This window comes from Hemiscyllium ocellatum, chromosome 26 (assembly GCF_020745735.1).
Source record: "Hemiscyllium ocellatum isolate sHemOce1 chromosome 26, sHemOce1.pat.X.cur, whole genome shotgun sequence".
NCBI lineage: Eukaryota > Metazoa > Chordata > Chondrichthyes > Orectolobiformes > Hemiscylliidae > Hemiscyllium > Hemiscyllium ocellatum.
The window spans coordinates 39,957,549-39,976,778 of NC_083426.1; the positions used below are offsets into that span (position 1 = coordinate 39,957,549).

Consider the following 19,230-nt stretch of genomic DNA (forward strand, 5'->3'; position numbering starts at 1 on the left):
TTCAGTGGGCCGAATGGCCTGTTTCCACACTGTAGGTAATCTAATCATAAAAAAAAACTGTTCAAAGGTGTTACGACACACCTCTAGAACAGGTGGAGATTGAACCCAGGCCTCCTGACTTAGAGGTACGAACATTACCACTACAACACAGCAATTCACTTTATGTACTTCCTCTGAGAGTCCCTCGTATACCCAATTCTAAACTATTGAAGTTCTGAAGCAAACTCTCCTGTCATTCACAGACATCAAGAAGGACCTCTGAACCTTTAAATGAATCAGTCTTTCATTTACATAATTCATGCTGGTACCCCAGGGGTCATCCAGCCTTGATTACTGCATTCTGTACGTTTGAGACATTTCAGCTGCTTATTGAGCTTTCTTACTTCATCGGAATGGTTTCAAGTTACAGCTCGATGGTTTCACTCTATTTACAGAGTTTGGAGCAAGAATGCTCTGGCCTTTGTACAGTGGCATTGTAAACATGTTCTTTTTGAATGAATTTATGATATTGCTGCACTATTCTCTTTTGCTCTGGTTCTTTTCCTTTCTCAGGCTCATTGCTTATTCATTACCCTTAGTGCTGTTTTTCTTCACTCATTCATCCACAGCAATCTCCCTCTATTTCCTTCCCTTCTCTATATTTTCTGTCATCTCTTGCCAATCGCTCAGCTCCCTCCCACTGTCGTACACCAGCCAGAAAAGTTTAGATGACTTTGAAACGTATATCAAGTCACACACGCTATTCCAGGCATCATGTTACTTTGATGTTTTCCAGGTAACAAATGCTACGGGCAGTACAGTTGGAATTCACAGGTTTTAGCAGAGTCCCAAAATGCTCCTTTGCTCACAGAGTACACATCAAAAAGGTTGGAAATACCCCCAGCGAGAAATGGAAAGCTGGCTGCTGTTTTGATATTCCACAGGTTAGACCTATCTACACAATGTGCACTCTTCAGCTTCTTATTTTAAAAATATATAATTGCTTTAGAAGCAGTTCAGACAAGGTTCACTTGAACTCATTCCTAAAAATGAAAGGTATTCTGACTGAAGAAAGGTTGTGTAGGTTAGGTCCATTATCACTGCCATTTGAACGCAGATAGGACGAGCTTATTGAAACATATAAGATCGTGAGGGGAATGGACAGATGATGTTTCCTCTTGCGGGAGAAATAACTAGCATTCATAGTTTAAGAATAAGATGTTTCACTCTGAAGACAGATTTGAGGTGAATTTCTATCCCAATATTGTGTAGGCTGGGTCATTCATTTTATTTAAGGCTGAGTCAGATAGATTTTTATCAAACAACAGAGTTGACAGTTACAGGGAGCAGACAGAAAACTAGAGCTTGTACTATCACCATGTCAGCCATGATCTGATTGGGTAATACAACAGGCACAAAGGGCCAAATGGCTTAACCTAGCTCCTAGATTCTAATTTAATGACTGTGATCAACCTGGGCTAATGTACACTGTCTCTCAAAACCACATGCATTTGGGGAAAACCAAATCGTTTCCGTCAGACAAGTGAATTTCTTGTCCCATTTTATGAAAATTCAATTCTAAGCCATACAAGTATATTTCTAAATGTACTGCAGCCAAAGGTTTTAAGGAAATACAAGTCTTCAATCTTGGCTTAAGCATTTGTCTTTTTTTGGTTTTTCAGGCATTGCAATATTAATTCAAATATTTAGCTGAATGAAAAGACTGTGATTTATCCGAACATTTTGCTGAACTGCGTGATCAGCGCTGTGAGTAGTGAATATTTTTGTGGAGAGGTGGGATGCGGACTTACCTTTGCATGTTTTCCGGTCGGGTTGTAATGTGAATCCAACAGGACAACTACAGCGGACTCCTGTGACAGCGTCCTGACACGTGCTATCACACCCTCCATTGTTCACAGCACAGGTCTCTGTGAGAAGAGAAGTCATGAATAGGTAAAGATCAAAACAACACAAGATTAAACACCATCAGTAACAGCTTCACGATGCACATTGCAAAAGTGACCACACATAATAAATTATTCCCTGTAAAGTGCTTTGAGATTTCCAATGGTTGTAAAAGGCGCTATATAATTTCAAGTCTCTCTGCTCTTTCTTTCATTTGGAACATCAGATTATCCCTGTACAGAAACACGTGTCAATCTGGAATTCATCAAAACTGAAATCAGCTGCTTTCCCTTTTAGTTCAAACACTGAGTAGAGGAACTGGAAGTTGCTAATGTATCATATCAGTTATACAGGCCTTTGCTCCCCCTTCCTACTTCCCTGTCTTCTCAAACTGATGATTATAACTCCTTGGAACTGATTACCCTCTTACCAAGGTTGCTATCCTTCAAGCCTGAACTTAGATTACTGTGATTTCATCTGATTATTACCTTTAGTCCGAATTCAATTCAAACCTGAATATCAGACAGCCCAAGTGGGCAGCACGGTGACACAGTGGTTAGCACTGCTGCCTCACAGCTCCTGAGACCCGAGTTCAATTCCTGACTCAGGCGACTGACTGTGTGGAGTTTGCACGTTCTCCCCGTGTCTGCGTGGGTTTCCTCCGGGTGCTCCGGTTTCCTCCCACAGTCCAAAGATGTGCGGGTCAGGTGAATTGGCCATGCTAAATTGCCCGTAGTGTTAGGTAAGGGGTAAATGTATGGGTGGGTTGCGCTTCGGCGGGTCGGTGTGGACTTGTTGGGCCGAAGGGCCTGTTTCCACACTGTAAGTAATCTAATCTAATCTAAACTGGAAACCTGGTGGGTTTTACTAGGAAAACAGAACAATTACAGTCGTTTAAAGCAAGCTATTTCGCTACGAGATTTATCTCGGTCATTTTTCAATTGCCTGACCATCCCCAGTGTGTCCATGTTACCATCTCTTTAGTGGGATACATTCATGTGTGTTATCACATGCTGCCCTCTCTTCAATCCCTCCAGATCCTACCGTCTACCCCAGAGGGCTGAGCGAAACTGGTCAAGCTCAGGGAGTTGGCATGAAGCTGAGGTTTAATGTCACCATATTGAAATTTGAATTGGGGTTAAAAATCAAAAGTTGAATTTAACTTCTTAGATCAGAGACTATACCGATTACCCTGAATAAAAGTGATTTGCTAAGTGCTGAGCTTCTTGGAAATCTGCCTGCAGCAAAATGAAAGTAAATAACTTTGTAGTTTACAATAACGCAATCTAATTAATGTCAATTGATCAGCTCCACATCTTCAACATAAATGTCACATAACATTGTATCTAAACAGATCCTCTCTTGGCAAACCTGCTAAATGTAGAAACATTTTCCTAAAGGGTCTGCCAGCAGGTGGAATGATTTATTGTAAAAAGTCCACCATTGAACCATGTGCTGATCAGCACCACTATCCTGGGGATCATTCTATATTGAGGTGGTGAAACTCAACAAGTATAGTTTAAAATGGCAGTGGAGTTGACAATTTGGCATGATCACAGTTGGAGTGCAAGTGCAGTCCTGGTCACCTAGAGCTGTGCAAATACCGAGGACATGTGGCAAACATCCAAACTGATCCCAACTGCCTGAGTGATGTGAAATGATCAGAGGTCAAAGGAGCAGACAGATATTATAGAATCCCTACAGTGCACCAAGAGGCCATTCAGCCCATCGAGTCTGCACCAATGTTCTGAACAGCATCCCATCCAGCCCCAGACCCTGCTCCCAATGATCCTACATTTCCCATGGCTAACTCACCTAGTCTGTACATCTCTAGACACTATGGGCAATTTAGCATCGCCAATCCACCTAACCTGCACATCTTTGGATTGTGGGAGGCCACTGATGCAACCACAGGGAGAATGTACAAAAACAAACTCTCATCCAAGGTGGAAGTGAACCCAGTTTCCTGGCACGGTGAGGTAGCAGTGCTAACCACTGAGTCACCGTGCCATCCCTATGGGTGTTGGAGGGGTGGGGGGGATGATGTTGAATACATGAAAGGACGAATAACTGAAGCAATGTAGGTATTTATGACAAAAGCTAGCAGGAACAATTGTAGTCAAGCAGGCAAGTCACTACACAGACTTTGAGATATGACAATACAGCTTGATGCAAGCCTGACAAAAATGGAACATGAAAGGTTGAAGTTTAATAAAACTACCTTCAGGCTTCCATTGTTATTTCTTTTTGATCTTTTCACTTCTCCATTAAACAGAAAGTGCACTTTCAACTTTAAACATTATGCTTAAGGAAGACACTACAATTTACACAACACTAAAGTCTACAGGATTTTATGTTTAAAAACCCAAAAAGCTTTAGAAGTAGTGGGGAGGATGAAATAATCAGGAGGTGCTGGTTCAAGTCCTACCTGCTCCACAAGTGTGTAACAACTCTATACAGAGAGCTTATTAAGTACCTACTCTTCACCCAACATGTTGTGAAGTGTTTTGCGCTCAAACTCCTTATGTATCCCTCACTCACTGAGTCTCACCAGTGCTGCGGCTTCTCCAGTCTAAGTCCATTTCATACATTTCTGCAGGGTTCTGTGTTAAACTCAAGCTATTGTTATTATCCAATTAATTATGAATAAATACAGCAACTGAGTGCAAAATTGGCCATTCCAAAGCTGGTACAACATTGTGGCTTATGAAGACAACTTTGAATCCAATAAGTTTATTTCAAGCAAGGGTGATGGTGAATCTCTCGGGCCACACAATGCTTCAAAAGCAGATTCTGTAGGTCTCGACTTGACTGGAATGGGACTTTTGAGCTTGGGCAAGTTTTCAATCCAAAGCCTGTATCTTTTATTTCCTCAGTAGTTTACCTGCCTGAATGCAAGCCTGATTAATCAGTCTGGGATCAAGTCTAGTGAGGAATACTCCAGATGAGGCTACGGGTTGGACATAGGTCATAAGTCATCAGTTGGGTCAAGAGGGGCCATAACCTGCAAGTTATGACAGGGAGTGGTGATAGGAGTAAGGAATCCTCGTGCTCCATAAGCAGTGCTGTCAAGTTATTGACCTCTTTCATGAAGCAGTCCTCTCCTCCATTCACCTGCCGAGTTTCCCAAGGCCTGGGAATCTCGGCCGGCCAGGGTTAAATCTGGAAAACAGGTTACATCTGAGGCAGGCGGCCACGTTATTGTATTTCAATGACCAACCTGCCTTCCCTTGTCCCATTTCCATTAGAACCAAAAAGGGCATCTGGGGTCAGATTTGAGGTTTTAAAAATGTTAACATCTTGCCCAACCCTGACCCATTAATTTTATTGATTAAAATGGCCACTATAATTTCCAGACCATATACGCTAGTACTGTAGAAACAACTATGCAATTGTAAAGAGTGAAAAGAATCATATGAGTCTTGAAATTGTAACAATCTCTTCATCACAATTCCTTAGCAATATCCAGGAGAGAACAGGAATGGTGGATGAGGAGAGGAATTGGTGATACTATTTCTCTACAACTCTGTTAATTAGTAATAATGGATGTAAGTCATATGGCAGATCGTGGACCACTGAGCACAGTTTACTGACGGTGAACTGAAACCAGTGGAACCAGGAACTATTGACCTGTATGAAATGCACATTCAACTCCACATACGAAATATTTCAGCAGCATGAGGCAAGCAGCATTAACTTAAATACTCTTGGCCCTGTCATCCATGACAAGCATTTAAAGTTTTCTGTTGGCTTGTCTGCATCCTACAACTCACAGGAGTACCATCAAAAATCCAGCGCTGATCCCCAATTGAATGCTAGCAGCCAACATAAACACTGCAAACTATGTAATGTGAGGCCTTTGGAGAATTCATTAGAATCAAACAAATGTAAAATGTGTTAATGCTTTCCAAACAAAAACACACCAACTCTTATTTAAACTTAACCAATTCTGAAAGATCTAATGCAATTGTTGTACTGGAATTGCGCCTTAGTGAACCAATAAATTCCAAGAAATTTTAGTTTTGTTTTGCTCTCCCTCAATTGAATTTACTGATATTAATCCTTGGCCTGGAATGCAGAATTCTCATTTAAATCAGTCATTTTTCTTATTTATAGATTACAGTAGAACAGGTTGTTTATATGGTTATGTACAGTCTTAAGACAGCACCCTGTTTCTAAGGCTTACATAATTTCATAACTGTTCCTGGAATTCAACAGAGCGATATAAGAGGCTTTGCTGAAACAGATTGCTTGGTTGATTAATTACCTTATGTGGGGTTTTGCACAGGGGATGTTACCAGTTTTTCTTGCTGCAGTTATACAGAGGCTCTTGACTACTGTATGCAAGTTTGGTCTCCTAGTCTGAGGAAGGACATTCTTATTATTGAGGGAGTCCCAGAGAAGGTATACCAAAATGATTCCTGGGATGGCAGGATGGACATATGAAGAAAGACTGGATGGCAGCAAGAAACCATCTGAATGATGGCGGCCTGGGCTGAGGTGGCTAAAGAGGTCAGTGCCCATGGGCAGCTCAAGAGAAGCTGGCTCCAGTGCTGCAGGACAACAAACGATCTGCTGGGTAGGTCAGTTAGCTCAGTGGTTGGATGGTTGGTTTGCAATGTAGAGTGACACCAACAACATTGATCAATTCCCATACTGGTTGAGGTTACCAAAAAGGACTCTCTTTCTGAACTTCGATCCTTGCGTAAAGTCTGGTGAGACTATGGCAACTTTATTATTCCCACTGTTTATTAAAGGTTTACACTGTTTTGAATGAGAGTTTATGTTGGTCGCCTCAGATAGCTTTTCACCAAAGGCTTGCATGACAAAAGATGATCCTGAGTGGAGCCCCCTTTCTGAGTTAGCCTCACTTGTCTGCCCTGGTCTTGGTTGCTGGTGGCAGCCAGTGTACTTGCCTCACTATTACAGTTTAGTAGCTTTGTCAGGCCTCACTACTATCATTAGATATTTAACAACAACAAGCCAGACTGCAATCGATTGTGACTTCTCATGAGCTGATTCACATGGAAAGGCTTCATCCCTAACATTAACATTAGGAAGGAGCAAGGTAACTGGACGACTGGAGGCCGATGTCATTGCTGCAGGTACACACATCATGTACACAATCAGTTTTGTGAGTACATGTGTTTCCCTCCATTGAGCCCATGTATGTTATTACAGCAGGCTGGGGTGCTGATGGATATGCATGACATGTTAATAATTGTGTTCCAACACATGATGGTTAGGAAAGCAAATCTGCATGAAACGTTCTATGACTTATAATAACATTTTAACCCTCCATCACGAAGGTGAATATTTCCCTAACCCCCCCCCTTTACAATTATATTTCCCCTCCCATTCTGCTGTTCTATTACTCTATTACTTTATATGTTATGATCTGCCTGTACTATGTGCAAAACAAAATATTTCACTACACTTGGGTACATGTGACATAATAAATCAAATCAAATCAAATAAGAGCTGTAAGTAGACAAGAAAATTTTATCCAGTAAGCCTGATGACTGGGAATGTACCAGTAACTAGCAAATGGCTAACAAAATGTTGTTAAAAAGAAGAAAAAAATAGAACAGGAGAGTACATTTTTCAGGCATATGAAAATAGATTTTAAAAGGCTTTACAAGTATATAAAAGGTAGCTAATGTAAACACTGGTTTCTTTGAGGCATAGGGAGGAGAAGTTAGAATGGGGAACGAGGAAATGGCAGAGACATTGAACAAATATTTTGAGTCTGCCTCCACAGTAGAAGTTACAAGTTACACATAACAGAAATAGAGAGTAACCTAGGTACTAAGGAAAGTCAACAGAAAAGAAGGACTGGAGAAACTCAAGGTAGTGGAATCTGATAAATCCCTAGGAGCTGATAGCCTATATTCTAAAGTTCCAAAAGAAATAGTTGCAGGAACAGTGGATGTGTTGGATATGCTTTTGAAAAATAAACTAGGCTCCAGAACAGTCCCAGGAGTTTGGAAGTTAGCAAATTTAACCCTGCTGTTCAAAAAAGGAGGGAAAGACAAAACAGGAAACTACAGGTCTGTGCAAAGACCATGTCGTATTATTTTTCTGTTTTAAATTGTGGATGAAATGGGCAAGTACTGTTTTAAATCTAAGAATTGCTGGAGGATTACTAAATGTTTTGAAAGCAAGTAACCTGGCACCCACTGTAAGCTCTGTTCACACAGCTGCTGGTTCAAGCAGTAGTGCAATATAATTTGCTAGAGCCAACATTGTGTACATTGCAGCTTTGGTTGACCACAAACAGCTGTTTAGTCTATGGGCTAGCAATGACAAAGGCATCTATTGTGTGATTGGTTGCCAGGTAGCTGAACAGTTTGTGGCTGAGTACAAGATTCAGAGAAGCCAACAGACGTTCACATGCTCAGGAGTTGGGTCTGTTCTCTGCAGTAAAATCCGCTTTACGCCTGAAAAAAAACAAGTTTATGTTCCTTCAGCAGTTGCTGAAAACTGTGACTTTTAGTTTATAAGTCAGAAACCTTTTTATAAGTATGAAGCAGCCACCCTGTGTCTCCTGCAAACCAGTGAAGGCATTTGAAGAAGGAAGACTGAGAAGCAGCTTTCTGATCAACACAATAACTATCTCAGCAAACTCTGTGACCAGAGACCACTGAACTGCTTCCTCAGTTTTTCTTCTGTTCATAGTACACATGTATTTTTCTGCTCTGTGTGTGTGTGTTTCTTGGATGTACATGACAGCGTGAATTGGAGCAGGTGTTAAGGAGAACATTTCGGCTGTGTCTCCTGACAGCTCTGAAAGGTTCACGTTGGGCATGAGGGACTTGCTGTGCATGCTCGCTTTGCGAAAGACTCTGCTAGTAACAAGCATGGTGGCATCCAAATAAGCACAATAGACCTGAGCAAATGGGACTGAGTGACATCATTGGCAGTAATGGCAGTACGCACAGGTGTTCTGAGAGCTTTGGGCCTATCAGCTAGCATTCTCTTTCTCTTTTCATTTCAAATATGTACAAAGATCTGTCTGTGTTTTCTACCATCACAGCACTTAAACGATATGGAGACGCCGGTGTTGGATTGGGGTGTACAAAGTTAAAAATCACAACACCAGGTTATAGTCCAACAGGTTTATTTGGAAGCACTAGCTTTCAGAGCACTGCTCCTTTTGATGACCTTCTGATGACACCTTCATCAGGTGACAACCACCTGATGAAGGAGCAGTGCTCCAAAAGCTAGTGCTTCCAAATAAAGCTGTTGGACTATAACCTGGTGCTGTGAGATTTTTAACTTAGCACTTAAATGCACACTAAATTAGTAAGCAAAATGTTTTAAAGAGTTGTTGCAGAGAAGCAAGCGGAAAGGGGAGCCATTTACTGTTCTCACATGGCCAGAGCAGAATAGAAAAGGCAATTCTTCTTTAAAAAGCATGAAACTTTTAAAGGTTGATGTTCAGAAGGACTTGGATGTACTTGTACAAGGCACACAAGTAGTTTGGATTCAGATACAGAAGTAATTAGGAAGGCAAATGTCACGTTAGTCTTTTCGGGCAAGGGAATTAGAATGCACAAACACTGCTATAATTGTACAGGAGTTATGTCAGACTACACCTGGATTACTGTGTAATTTTACATTGGTTCATATTTAAGGAAGGATATACTTGTATCAAAGACAATATTACAAAGGTAAAATAGATTGGTCTCCAAGATGACAAGATTGCCTTATATTTGGATTGAAATGCAATCATGTACAAATGTCCATCCTGGTCTGCTTTGGTCTTGTGACCTCTACCATGAGGCACATGTGTAGGCAGCCATCTTATAGGGATGTCAACAAAGAGTCCATTCTGACCAGACTGTGCTGTCTGCTAAGCATAGAGCACCCAATCTTGTGAGGCTGAGTAAACTGGACTACATTCATTAGAAGAATGAGAGGTGATTGTATTGAATCATTAAATATTACAAAGGGGTTGACAGGGAGATCCTGACATATTGTTTCTCCTGGTCATGGAGTTTAGAACAAGGATCTGATGATTTAGGACTGAGTTGAGGATAATACTCTGCATTCTGAAGTTTTGAAATTCTCTTCCCCCAAAGGACTGTGGATCCATCATTGAATACATTCAAGGCTCATAATAGACCGGTGTTTGGTCCCTTGGAGAGCCAAGGGTTTTTGGTCCCTTTGGAAGTGAGCAGAGAAGAGAAATTGAAGTCCAAAATCAATCTCGATCATATTAAGTGCAGAGCAGTCTCAATAAGCCGCATGTTCTTCTTTTCTTATTTCTTACATTCTTATGTAACAGCTTGGTTTTGTATTGTACCCTTAAGGTCGCAAAATGTTCCTAGGTGTTTCACAGCAGTGTTAATAAATGTTGACGTCACTTAACAAATGTTAAGACAGGCACAGTAGATTTTTGTTAGTAATGTTTTACTTCTCATCTTGTCCATGAAGCATGATATCAGCTACTCCTGTCATGTAGCATGATATCTTGATCTTTGTTGAGTGATATCTGGACCTAAATATCCCAATTTGGAGTTCTGGTATCACATTACCCATTTAGGCTGAGATGGGCTAGGGTAGTGTAGATTCAAAGTCCTCTAAAAGTCACAGGGACTATACCCACTGGAACATCTCTCTTGCTGCAAGAGGGCTGAGCAGGAAGCAGCTAAACATGCAGGGGGCACCACAAAAGCAGCAGGAAGCTTTGATAAAGCTGTGAGAGGCGGCACTCAACAAAAAGATTTTCAGTTCCGAGTCTCTCCCTAAGATGCTGCACTGAGGACAGTTGGATTACACATTTGCACCTGCAGTTCCCAGAAATCTGATCTTATTCACTACTTTAACCAACATTTTCTTTTCTCTTTGCAAGAACAAACAATGCTATGACTGCTATCTGTCCGGCCACACTTTGGAAAGAAATAAGTTCACTATTTACTTGCACTTCACTTTTGCCAAAGGTAAAACGCCGAATCAAATCGCCCTTTTAGGTTCCCACCATCGCCCCCACTACCAACCAACATCTCGCCAGCTCTCTACCTTCAAAGTCTCCTGGCATCTGTGAATCCTTCAAAGCTTAGTCTTTAGAGTTTCTGGCAGCTTCACTGACCAGCTCTGTTTCCCATTATATGTGGAAATGGTGTATGAAATTGTAATTCCAAGCCATTTCCTTGACTGATTACATCAGATTGCTCAACTCCAAGACCCGTTTCTTGTAGTTAGCTGCGGTATCTCAGATTGAGCCAAGCACTCACCAACGCAGGTTTTCCCATCAGAGTGCAGAGCAAACTTCAGATGGCATCCACACTTCGGCCCTTGATCGGTATCGTCACACGTGTGCTGGCACCCCCCGTTTCCATAGTTACATGTCACTACAGAGAGAAAACGCATCATCAAGTCTCGATAAATGCTTGTAGGGTGACTTTAACTGACCCCTAGCCTCTCAAATGTGTCAAAGAACAAGTTTTCAGATTCTTATCTAACCACAGCAAGCAACTATCGCCTTTTATAGTTGGGAAGCAAACCATCTCGGGAATGTTTCTTTAGTTGGTTTATTTTCTTTTCCAGAAAAAAATGCTACTAGTTAAAAAGAAATTTGATATAATCGGATTTTGTTTGTTTATTTTGTTTTCCACAAAAAATTGCTACTACTTTAGAAAAAAATGTGATATAATCAGGACCACATTCCTTTTCCATTAATAGAAAAACAATGACTTTTTTGTCAGAGGCAAATTTTTGGAATGTTGACATATTTGAGGAACACTATCCTTTAAGATAACAGTTTTTCCTCATTCTAGATGTGGCTGCCCAAATGTCAAAATCACAATTTAGTCACGAGTTCACCAGGGATTTTAAATCCCCAAGTCGGAATCGTGTTTCACCCTTTTCCTTCTGGTCTCTGCCTGAACCACACAACGTCCCTTAGCTCAAAGCGTCGGGCAGATGTTTTGCTTTCATGATTGCAATGTAGGTAAATGTGAGGTCATCCACATTGGACCTAAAATAACAAAAAGACAGTTTTCAAAATAGTGGAAAGCTAGGAACAGTGATGGCTCCAAGAGAGGTTGAAATAGCTAGACTATTTAAACATTATTCATAACAGATAATCCAAAAGGCTAATGGAATTCCATCCTTTACATCTGGAGGACTATAATACACGGGGTTGAAGTCATGCTTCTGTTGTACAAAAAGTAGCCTCAGACCTCACTTGGAATTGCAGTGAGCAGTTCCCGGCACCAGTCTCTGATATATCGGTCTTGGAGGAAGTACAGCATCATTACCAGAATCATCCTAGAACTCCTCAGGGTAAAGTATCAAGAGAGACTACACAAACTAGGGTTGTATTCTCTGGAATTTAGCAGGGTGGGTGGTGACTGGAATGACGTCTTTAAGCAATTAAGTGGAACAGAAAGGGTTTGACTCATGGTTAGTCATTATGTGGTACCGTTCTCCCCTACAGTCACACCTTTCTCTCTAAGATTTCCCAGGACTTTTGGCCTTGGTTTTCAATTGTTAAATTGAGCAAAAGGTTTAGTCGAAATTACAAATCTCATTTTACTAAGAATCCAAGATGAAAGCCAAAACTGAAGTTGAGAATTATCATCCCATAGGTAACTGCTGGTTAGGCCTTGGCTGTGACTGAGCTCATGAGGCCTCAGTACAATCCCATACCTCTGATCTTCACCCATTATTTTCAAGGGAGTTGTGAAGGGCAAACCACTGACCGTCACTGGCAGAGAGGGTGGAGGCATGGGTTGAGGAGTTCATGCTGATTTGATATGTCAGCTAGTGCAAGTTTGATAATTTTGAGGGCATTTCCTTCATCACCTCAAGTGAAGCATCTACTATAATGGAGAAGATTGGAAATGAATTGTAAAGGGAGTAAACTTTGAGGAAATTGAAAGTTTGCAATTCTATTGAGTGAGCCATCTATTTCTAATATACAAACGCCGCTAGGCATCAAATGTGTTAGCTGTTAAAGTCCCTTGTTTTTGGGGAAAGAAACTTTGAAAGCTAATTACCTTGGCAATACTATTACATTGCTAAACTTCACAACTTGTGCATGCCAACCTGTGCTGTTTTTATAGACTATCATAAACCCATGTTTGGATGCAGATTTTGCTTATAAAAGGAAATCATAAGGTTGTAAATGCACACAAGCATTTACATTTTTTGATACTTATGCTTGTGGGATCTGGCTTTAACCAGGCAATAGTAAGTTATATATACAGACAACAGGATCAATCAACATGCCACTAAGACCTGGTTACCAACATGTTGTAATTTCAAAAAATACTCCCATTCCCACTCATCATCATAAACTCGAATGAATGCCAGTATTTAAGACTTCCAGCTGTTATGTACCTAACACGTGTCCCCCCCCACCCCCGGCCTATATGTAATCTTCACAAATATCTACCAGATGATTTCAATTAAAGATATTGCAATATATAGCAGATTTATTGCCCTGGGCGAAGATAGGTTGATGTTTCAGGTGTAAGCCCTTTGTCAAAACTCCCCTTACTTTCACTACACAGACCATCATTGACCTGGCAAACACATCCAGCATTTCAGTATCTGATGTTAGCAGTTTCTCTTCTTATCTCCTTTATTAGCTTTAACAACAATGTTGCAAGACATTGGCCAACACGTACCAATGTTATAAAGAGAATATTGAATTAAGTTGGTGAGTAATGATGGAAACATTTCACAGGAATAACTTCTTCAGCCACTCAAACCCTTAACCCTTTGAGTTAGATCATATATGATTTAGATTACAAATCCATTTAGCCACCTTTGGTCCATGTCTCTTACCCATCAATGAATGAACTGATTGAATTAAATTGAATTGACTTTATTGTCATGTGTACCGAGGCACAGTGAAAAGTTTTGTCCTGCAAGCAATACAGGCGGATCGCAGAGTTAAGTAGCATAGATAAATAAATAATAGGCAAACAGCGGCAAAACAAAAACACAGGTACAGGTAAATGCTAAGAGTTTGTGAGTCCATTCAGTATTCAAACAACAGTAGGTACAAACTGTTAATGTGTAGGGGGGCATGAGTAACATCCTGCCGAAAGTCACTAATGAGTTCCTTGGTTTTGCCAGCATTGAGAGCTAGGTTGTTCTCTGTGCACCATTTTTCCAGGTCTTCCACCTCCCGTCTGCAGTCTGTTTCGTCGCCATCTGAGATTCGACCCACTTTGGTAGTGTCATCAGCGAACTTGTAAATGGCATTAGTCTGGTATTTGGTGATGCAGTCATGAGTGTACAGTGAGTACAGTAGGGGGCTGAGTATGCAGCCCTGGGGGGGGGGGGCGGTCCAGTGTTGAGTGTGAGTGAGGATGAAATATTGTCCCCAATTTTCACTGATTGTGGCCTGTGGGTAAGGAAACTGAGGATCCAGTTGCAGAGAGTAGGACTTAGTCCGAGATCATTAAGTTTAGTAATCAGTCTCAAGGAGATAGTATTGTTGAAGGCTGAACTGTAGTCAATAAGTAGGATTCTTACATAGCTGTTCTTGGGTGTCAAGATGCTCTAGTGAGGAGTGAAGGGCAAATAATATGGCATCTGACGTGGATCTGTTGGTCTGATAGGCAAATTGGAGTGGGTCAAAAGTAGTGGGGAGGCTGGAGTTGATTAATGCAAGGACCAGCCTTTCAAAGCACTTCATGACCACCGATTTTAGGGCCACTGGGCGGTGGTCATTGAAACATGCTGCATGAGCCTTCTTAGGCACAGGGATGTTAGCCCTCTTGAAACAGGCAGGGACTGTGGCCTGCTGCAGGGAGAGGTTGAAGATGTCCGAGCAGACCTCTGCCAGTTGATTTGCGCATGCTCTGAGTGCATGGCTTGGTACTCTGTCTGGTCCCATCACTTTCCTTGGTTTCACATGAAGGAAAACTGATCTGACCTCTGATGTAGTGAACTTAAAATGTCATCACACCCATAACCCTTGTATTTTTTTAATGCCTTTAACTTTGTAAAATTTCTCAAGCAGCTTCACAGGATTGTTATTGAACAAAATCAGGCAGTGAACCACTGAAATAGATATTAGGACAAATACTCAAAAAGCTAGATCAAGGAGATAATTTTGGAGGAGAATGCTCAAGGAGGACAGAAAGGCAGACATGGGTCGGGAGAATCAGGGAGGGAATTCCAGAGCTTAGCCTGGTAAAAATTGGAGATAAGCAAGAGAATAGAATTCAGTTCGATCATCTGTCATATCCATCAACTTTTGAGGAAGAGACCTCTGGATCTGTACTTCTCTTTAAATGGAAAAATACATCCATATTTCACCAAAATGGCCCAATTCTAAGTTTATATTCTGATTCCTTCATCAGAGAAAGAACTTACAATCAACCCCCTAAATCAGTTAAACACCATGAATAGATCACCCCAAACGTTCTAACCTCAAGGAAACACAAGTCAAATTCTTGTATTTGGTGTTTTTAATCCTTTATGTCTAGAAACATTCCAGTGACTGATGGATTGATTGATTGCATTGTAGGTTTAATTTTATTGAATTAGAATTGCTTCATGTATCCCAGACTCAGTTGGGCCCCTCTCCTTTTCCAGAAAGCTTGATAAATAGGGTTTCGAACACAACCCTGTCAGGAATATGCTTTATTTTCTTGATATCCTTACATTTATTCCCTCCACCACAACTTTCTTCTCTCCTCCTTTGAATGTGCTGACATATTGACCAAATTCATGTGAGCTTTGTCAAAGCACCTCGAGACTATTAAATGGCTAAAAGCATTATAACAGAGTTCTGATCTTTACCAGGCCCTCAGCAAGCAATTCCAGAGCAGTCAAATTGGCTGGAATGCAATGATAAGAGCAAATCCTGGTTATTGCCGGCCTGGTCCTGCAGCAGCATCAATTGCAAGTCACTGTTCTCTCTGACAACATGCTCCCCCCACTACCCTCAACTTGTGGGGCCTTATTTCTCAAAACTCTACTGTATTCTTCAAATGTATTTTTAATTCCATTTGTGAGGCTGATTATAATTCAGGGAGACTCATCCCTCATGTTAGCAGATCAGCAACAATCAGCCACATGGATGTATGGTGGATCACTGGTTAGCACTGGTGCCTCACAGTGCCAGGGACCCAGGTTCGATTCCAGCCTCAGGTGACTGTCTGTGTAGAGTTTGCACTTTCTCCCTATGTCTATGTGGGCTTCCTCCCGCAGTCCAAAGATGTGCAAATTAGGTGGATTGGCTGTGGAAAATGCAGGGTTAGGGTGTGATCGGGATGCTCTTTGCAGGGTTGTAGGGGCTGAATAGCCTGCTTCCAAACTTTAGGAATTCTATGAACAAAAGTTTAAAAATAACAGCTTATAGAGTTACCTTCAAGCTACACAATCCCCTTCCAAGATAATATCTTCAATAACGCACCAGCTTTAATGCTGGTGAGATAAGACACAGATATACATTTAGACTTACACTTGCAGTCCCGTTGGTTCTTTGTGAGTTCGAATCCAGGTCTGCACTCACAGGCTATTCCACCCTTTGGAGTTTCTCGGCAGATGTGAGCACATCCATGGTTTTTATTCATACAGTTCATTCCTTCTGCAAAGAAGATCATGAAGAGAAAGAGTCGATTAAATAACAGTCTCATTATAGTACAGTTTAAATGGCATTGCATCAAGGAATCAAAATTGAGCACAGCAAAGAGGAACACTACAGACTAATACCAATCAATGTACAAATTCCCTTGGTTCTTTTCTTGACATTGCTTTTATCTTTTTCTCACTAGTGTTTCTCCACCTTTCTGAGACCAGGTTCCACAAAATGTTCGATAGTCCACAATGTCTCATCCAAATGCTCTGGACGTACATGGAATAGTGTAGGTTAGATGGGCTTCAGATTGGTATGACTGGTTGGCACAACATCGAGGCCTGTGCTGCGCTGTAATGTTCTATGTTCTATGTAAATGCGCATTCTTCATTGGGCTGAATTTGCAGTGGTGTCAAATGTGCAATGTGACATTGTCAAACATTACTGGACGTAGAAATCAGAGCCTTTCCACTATTTTGAAAGAACTAGTTAACAAGTTAGTGAGCTGGTTGACGATTCCATTGACTGAGCATTGGATGGGAAAAGTTTTGGGAGTGTTTTATACCAGATATGATGAGGTGGCACAATGACAGAAGGAAAGGCCTGGCACTGGAATCCATGACAGGTAGCACGGTGGCTCAGTGGTAAGCACTTCTGCCTCGATTCCAGCCTCAGGCAACCGTCTGTGTGGAGTTTGCACATTCTTCCCGTGTCTGTGTGAGTCACCTCTGGGTGCTCTGGTTGCCTCCTGCAGTCCAAAGGTATGGAGGTCAGGTGGATTGGCCACACTAAAGTGCCCATAGTGTCCAGGGATGTGCAGGTTCTGTGGATTAGCCATGGGAAATGCAGAGTTAGAAGGTAGGGGGATGGGTCTGGATGGGATGCTCTTCGGAGGGTTGGTATGAACTCGATGGCCGAATGGCCTGCTTCCGCAGTGCAGGGATCCTATGACTACATAGCCCAATTTGTACAAGGTATGTGAAAAATAAAATTTATTGAGCCCTCATTCAGTGTGAAGCTGTGATTTTCTTTCCAGGATTCCAAAATACATTGAGCTCCCAGCTTTCACAAAGCAAAACCTTACCAACGCTGGACATATTCAGCAGGTCAGTCAAGATCTCTTGAGAAAAAAACAGAATTAATGCTTTTGGTCAATGACCTTTCAGCAGAACACAGAGGTTAAATTTAGGGCTGTTGACGCAAAACGTTCAGTTTGTTTCAGGGTGTTGCCTGAGCCATTGAGAAAATTTTCAACTTTGTTCCCTCGGCTTCCACATTTCCAATGGCTTCTTGAGGTGAATCTATTATAGATCTCAATGTACCACATGCCTCCTAGAAACATGGGCAGGCCACAGAAGGGGCACAAGGAGGTAACTGAAGTCCTATCACACAGAAATGATGGCTGCCATGGGAAGGTAAAGCAGGGACCGAAATACCTTTGAGAAAAATCTACAAAGATAAATAATTGTATATTTTAGTAACCATTGGCTGCAGGTTCATTCCATTACTTTGTTGGTTCTGCAATTTAATATGCAGAACACTGCATTAAAGAAAAACTGAAGTAAATTTCGTTGCTTACGTTAAACACCAATTTTATTCCATTACAATACAATCATCACTCAGGAAACATACTCAGACTATAAAATTTCAGGTTACCTTACTCTTCACTTTGTTATCCTGTGATTGGACCAGACATTTTGAAGCTGTCTTGCAATGTTTAATATTATCCAGTTTTAGTTTTAATTGAGCTGATAATATTGGTTCCTAATTAACAATCGCTACTGTGACACCAGTGTGTTGGTAAGATCACCAGAATTGAAAAGAGAAACTTTAAACGAGTCAGAAACCTGAAAATGTCAATTCCCAAGTAAAGTTTAAAATGACAACTTATTGGTGGAATGTTAAGTACTTTTCTATAGGAACCATTTCCTGCTAAAATTTTACCCCTTGTGGGCCTCTGCAATCTTCATTAAGAGGCACAGTGCGATATAACTAAGTGGCCCCGACATGTATCCCAAAGACAGAGTATACGGAGATTCATATTAGAGTTGGGAAATTGAACGCTTCATATAGAGAGCTGAAATAAAATTATGACCAATATATAATTATTCTATACAATCTTCTGTGAAAATACTTTCTCACAGTAGAAAAATTATTTCAAATTTGACTTTTTGTATTCATTGGATGTAAGTGTTGCCGGCTAGATCAGCATGTATTGTACAGAGAACAGTGAAAGGCCAACCACTGCTGTGGCTCTGTGGGTCAGACCAGGTAAGGATGGCAGATTTCCTTCCCTAAAGGACATTAGTGTACCAGATGGGCTTTTACAACATCCAGTGGTGATTATATGCTCACCACTGGGCCAACTCTTTTTTCCAGATTTTTACCAAATTAACATTTTTAAAATTAAAGTGGAAATTTTTCAGAATGACTGCTCTCCACACCATATGGTCAATTTAGGGGGTCACTGTCTCTAAACAGTGTACAGAGGTGAATGTTCATGTGAATCATTACTTACCTTGCAGACATGGGAAGGTGGGCAAGAGGAGTCGTGGGGGTTGTTTATGTCATACCCCTGCATGGGGGCGCACGAAGAACCCTTTGAAGTTACATTTCACTTCTGATATGCTATAAACCACAACCCTTAAACAAGTTGGTCTGACTCCATGACACTTGTGGAGGACTAGGCAATGCCTAATCTGCAATGCAGGTTGGGAATACTGAATACAGGTTCATGACCTGAACCAGCCTGCATCCTTAAAGGATACTCCTAAAAATCAAAAAGACTGGGATTGGGA

At 41.2% G+C, this 19,230-nt stretch overlaps 1 protein-coding gene across 3 annotated transcripts in view; it reads right to left on the reverse strand.

The window, feature by feature from the left end:
• Positions 1–19,230, reverse strand: part of LOC132828425 (signal peptide, CUB and EGF-like domain-containing protein 3) — a 364,946-nt gene that overhangs the window by 123,854 nt on the left and 221,862 nt on the right. For all 3 annotated transcript variants that reach the window (XM_060845529.1, XM_060845528.1, XM_060845530.1), the window contains 3 exons: positions 16,319–16,444; positions 11,124–11,240; positions 1,791–1,907 (listed from right to left, as the gene is read on the reverse strand). In XM_060845529.1, coding sequence (XP_060701512.1) covers positions 1,791–1,907; positions 11,124–11,240; positions 16,319–16,444 — 360 coding nt within the window. The remainder of the gene's footprint in view (positions 1–1,790; positions 1,908–11,123; positions 11,241–16,318; positions 16,445–19,230) is intronic.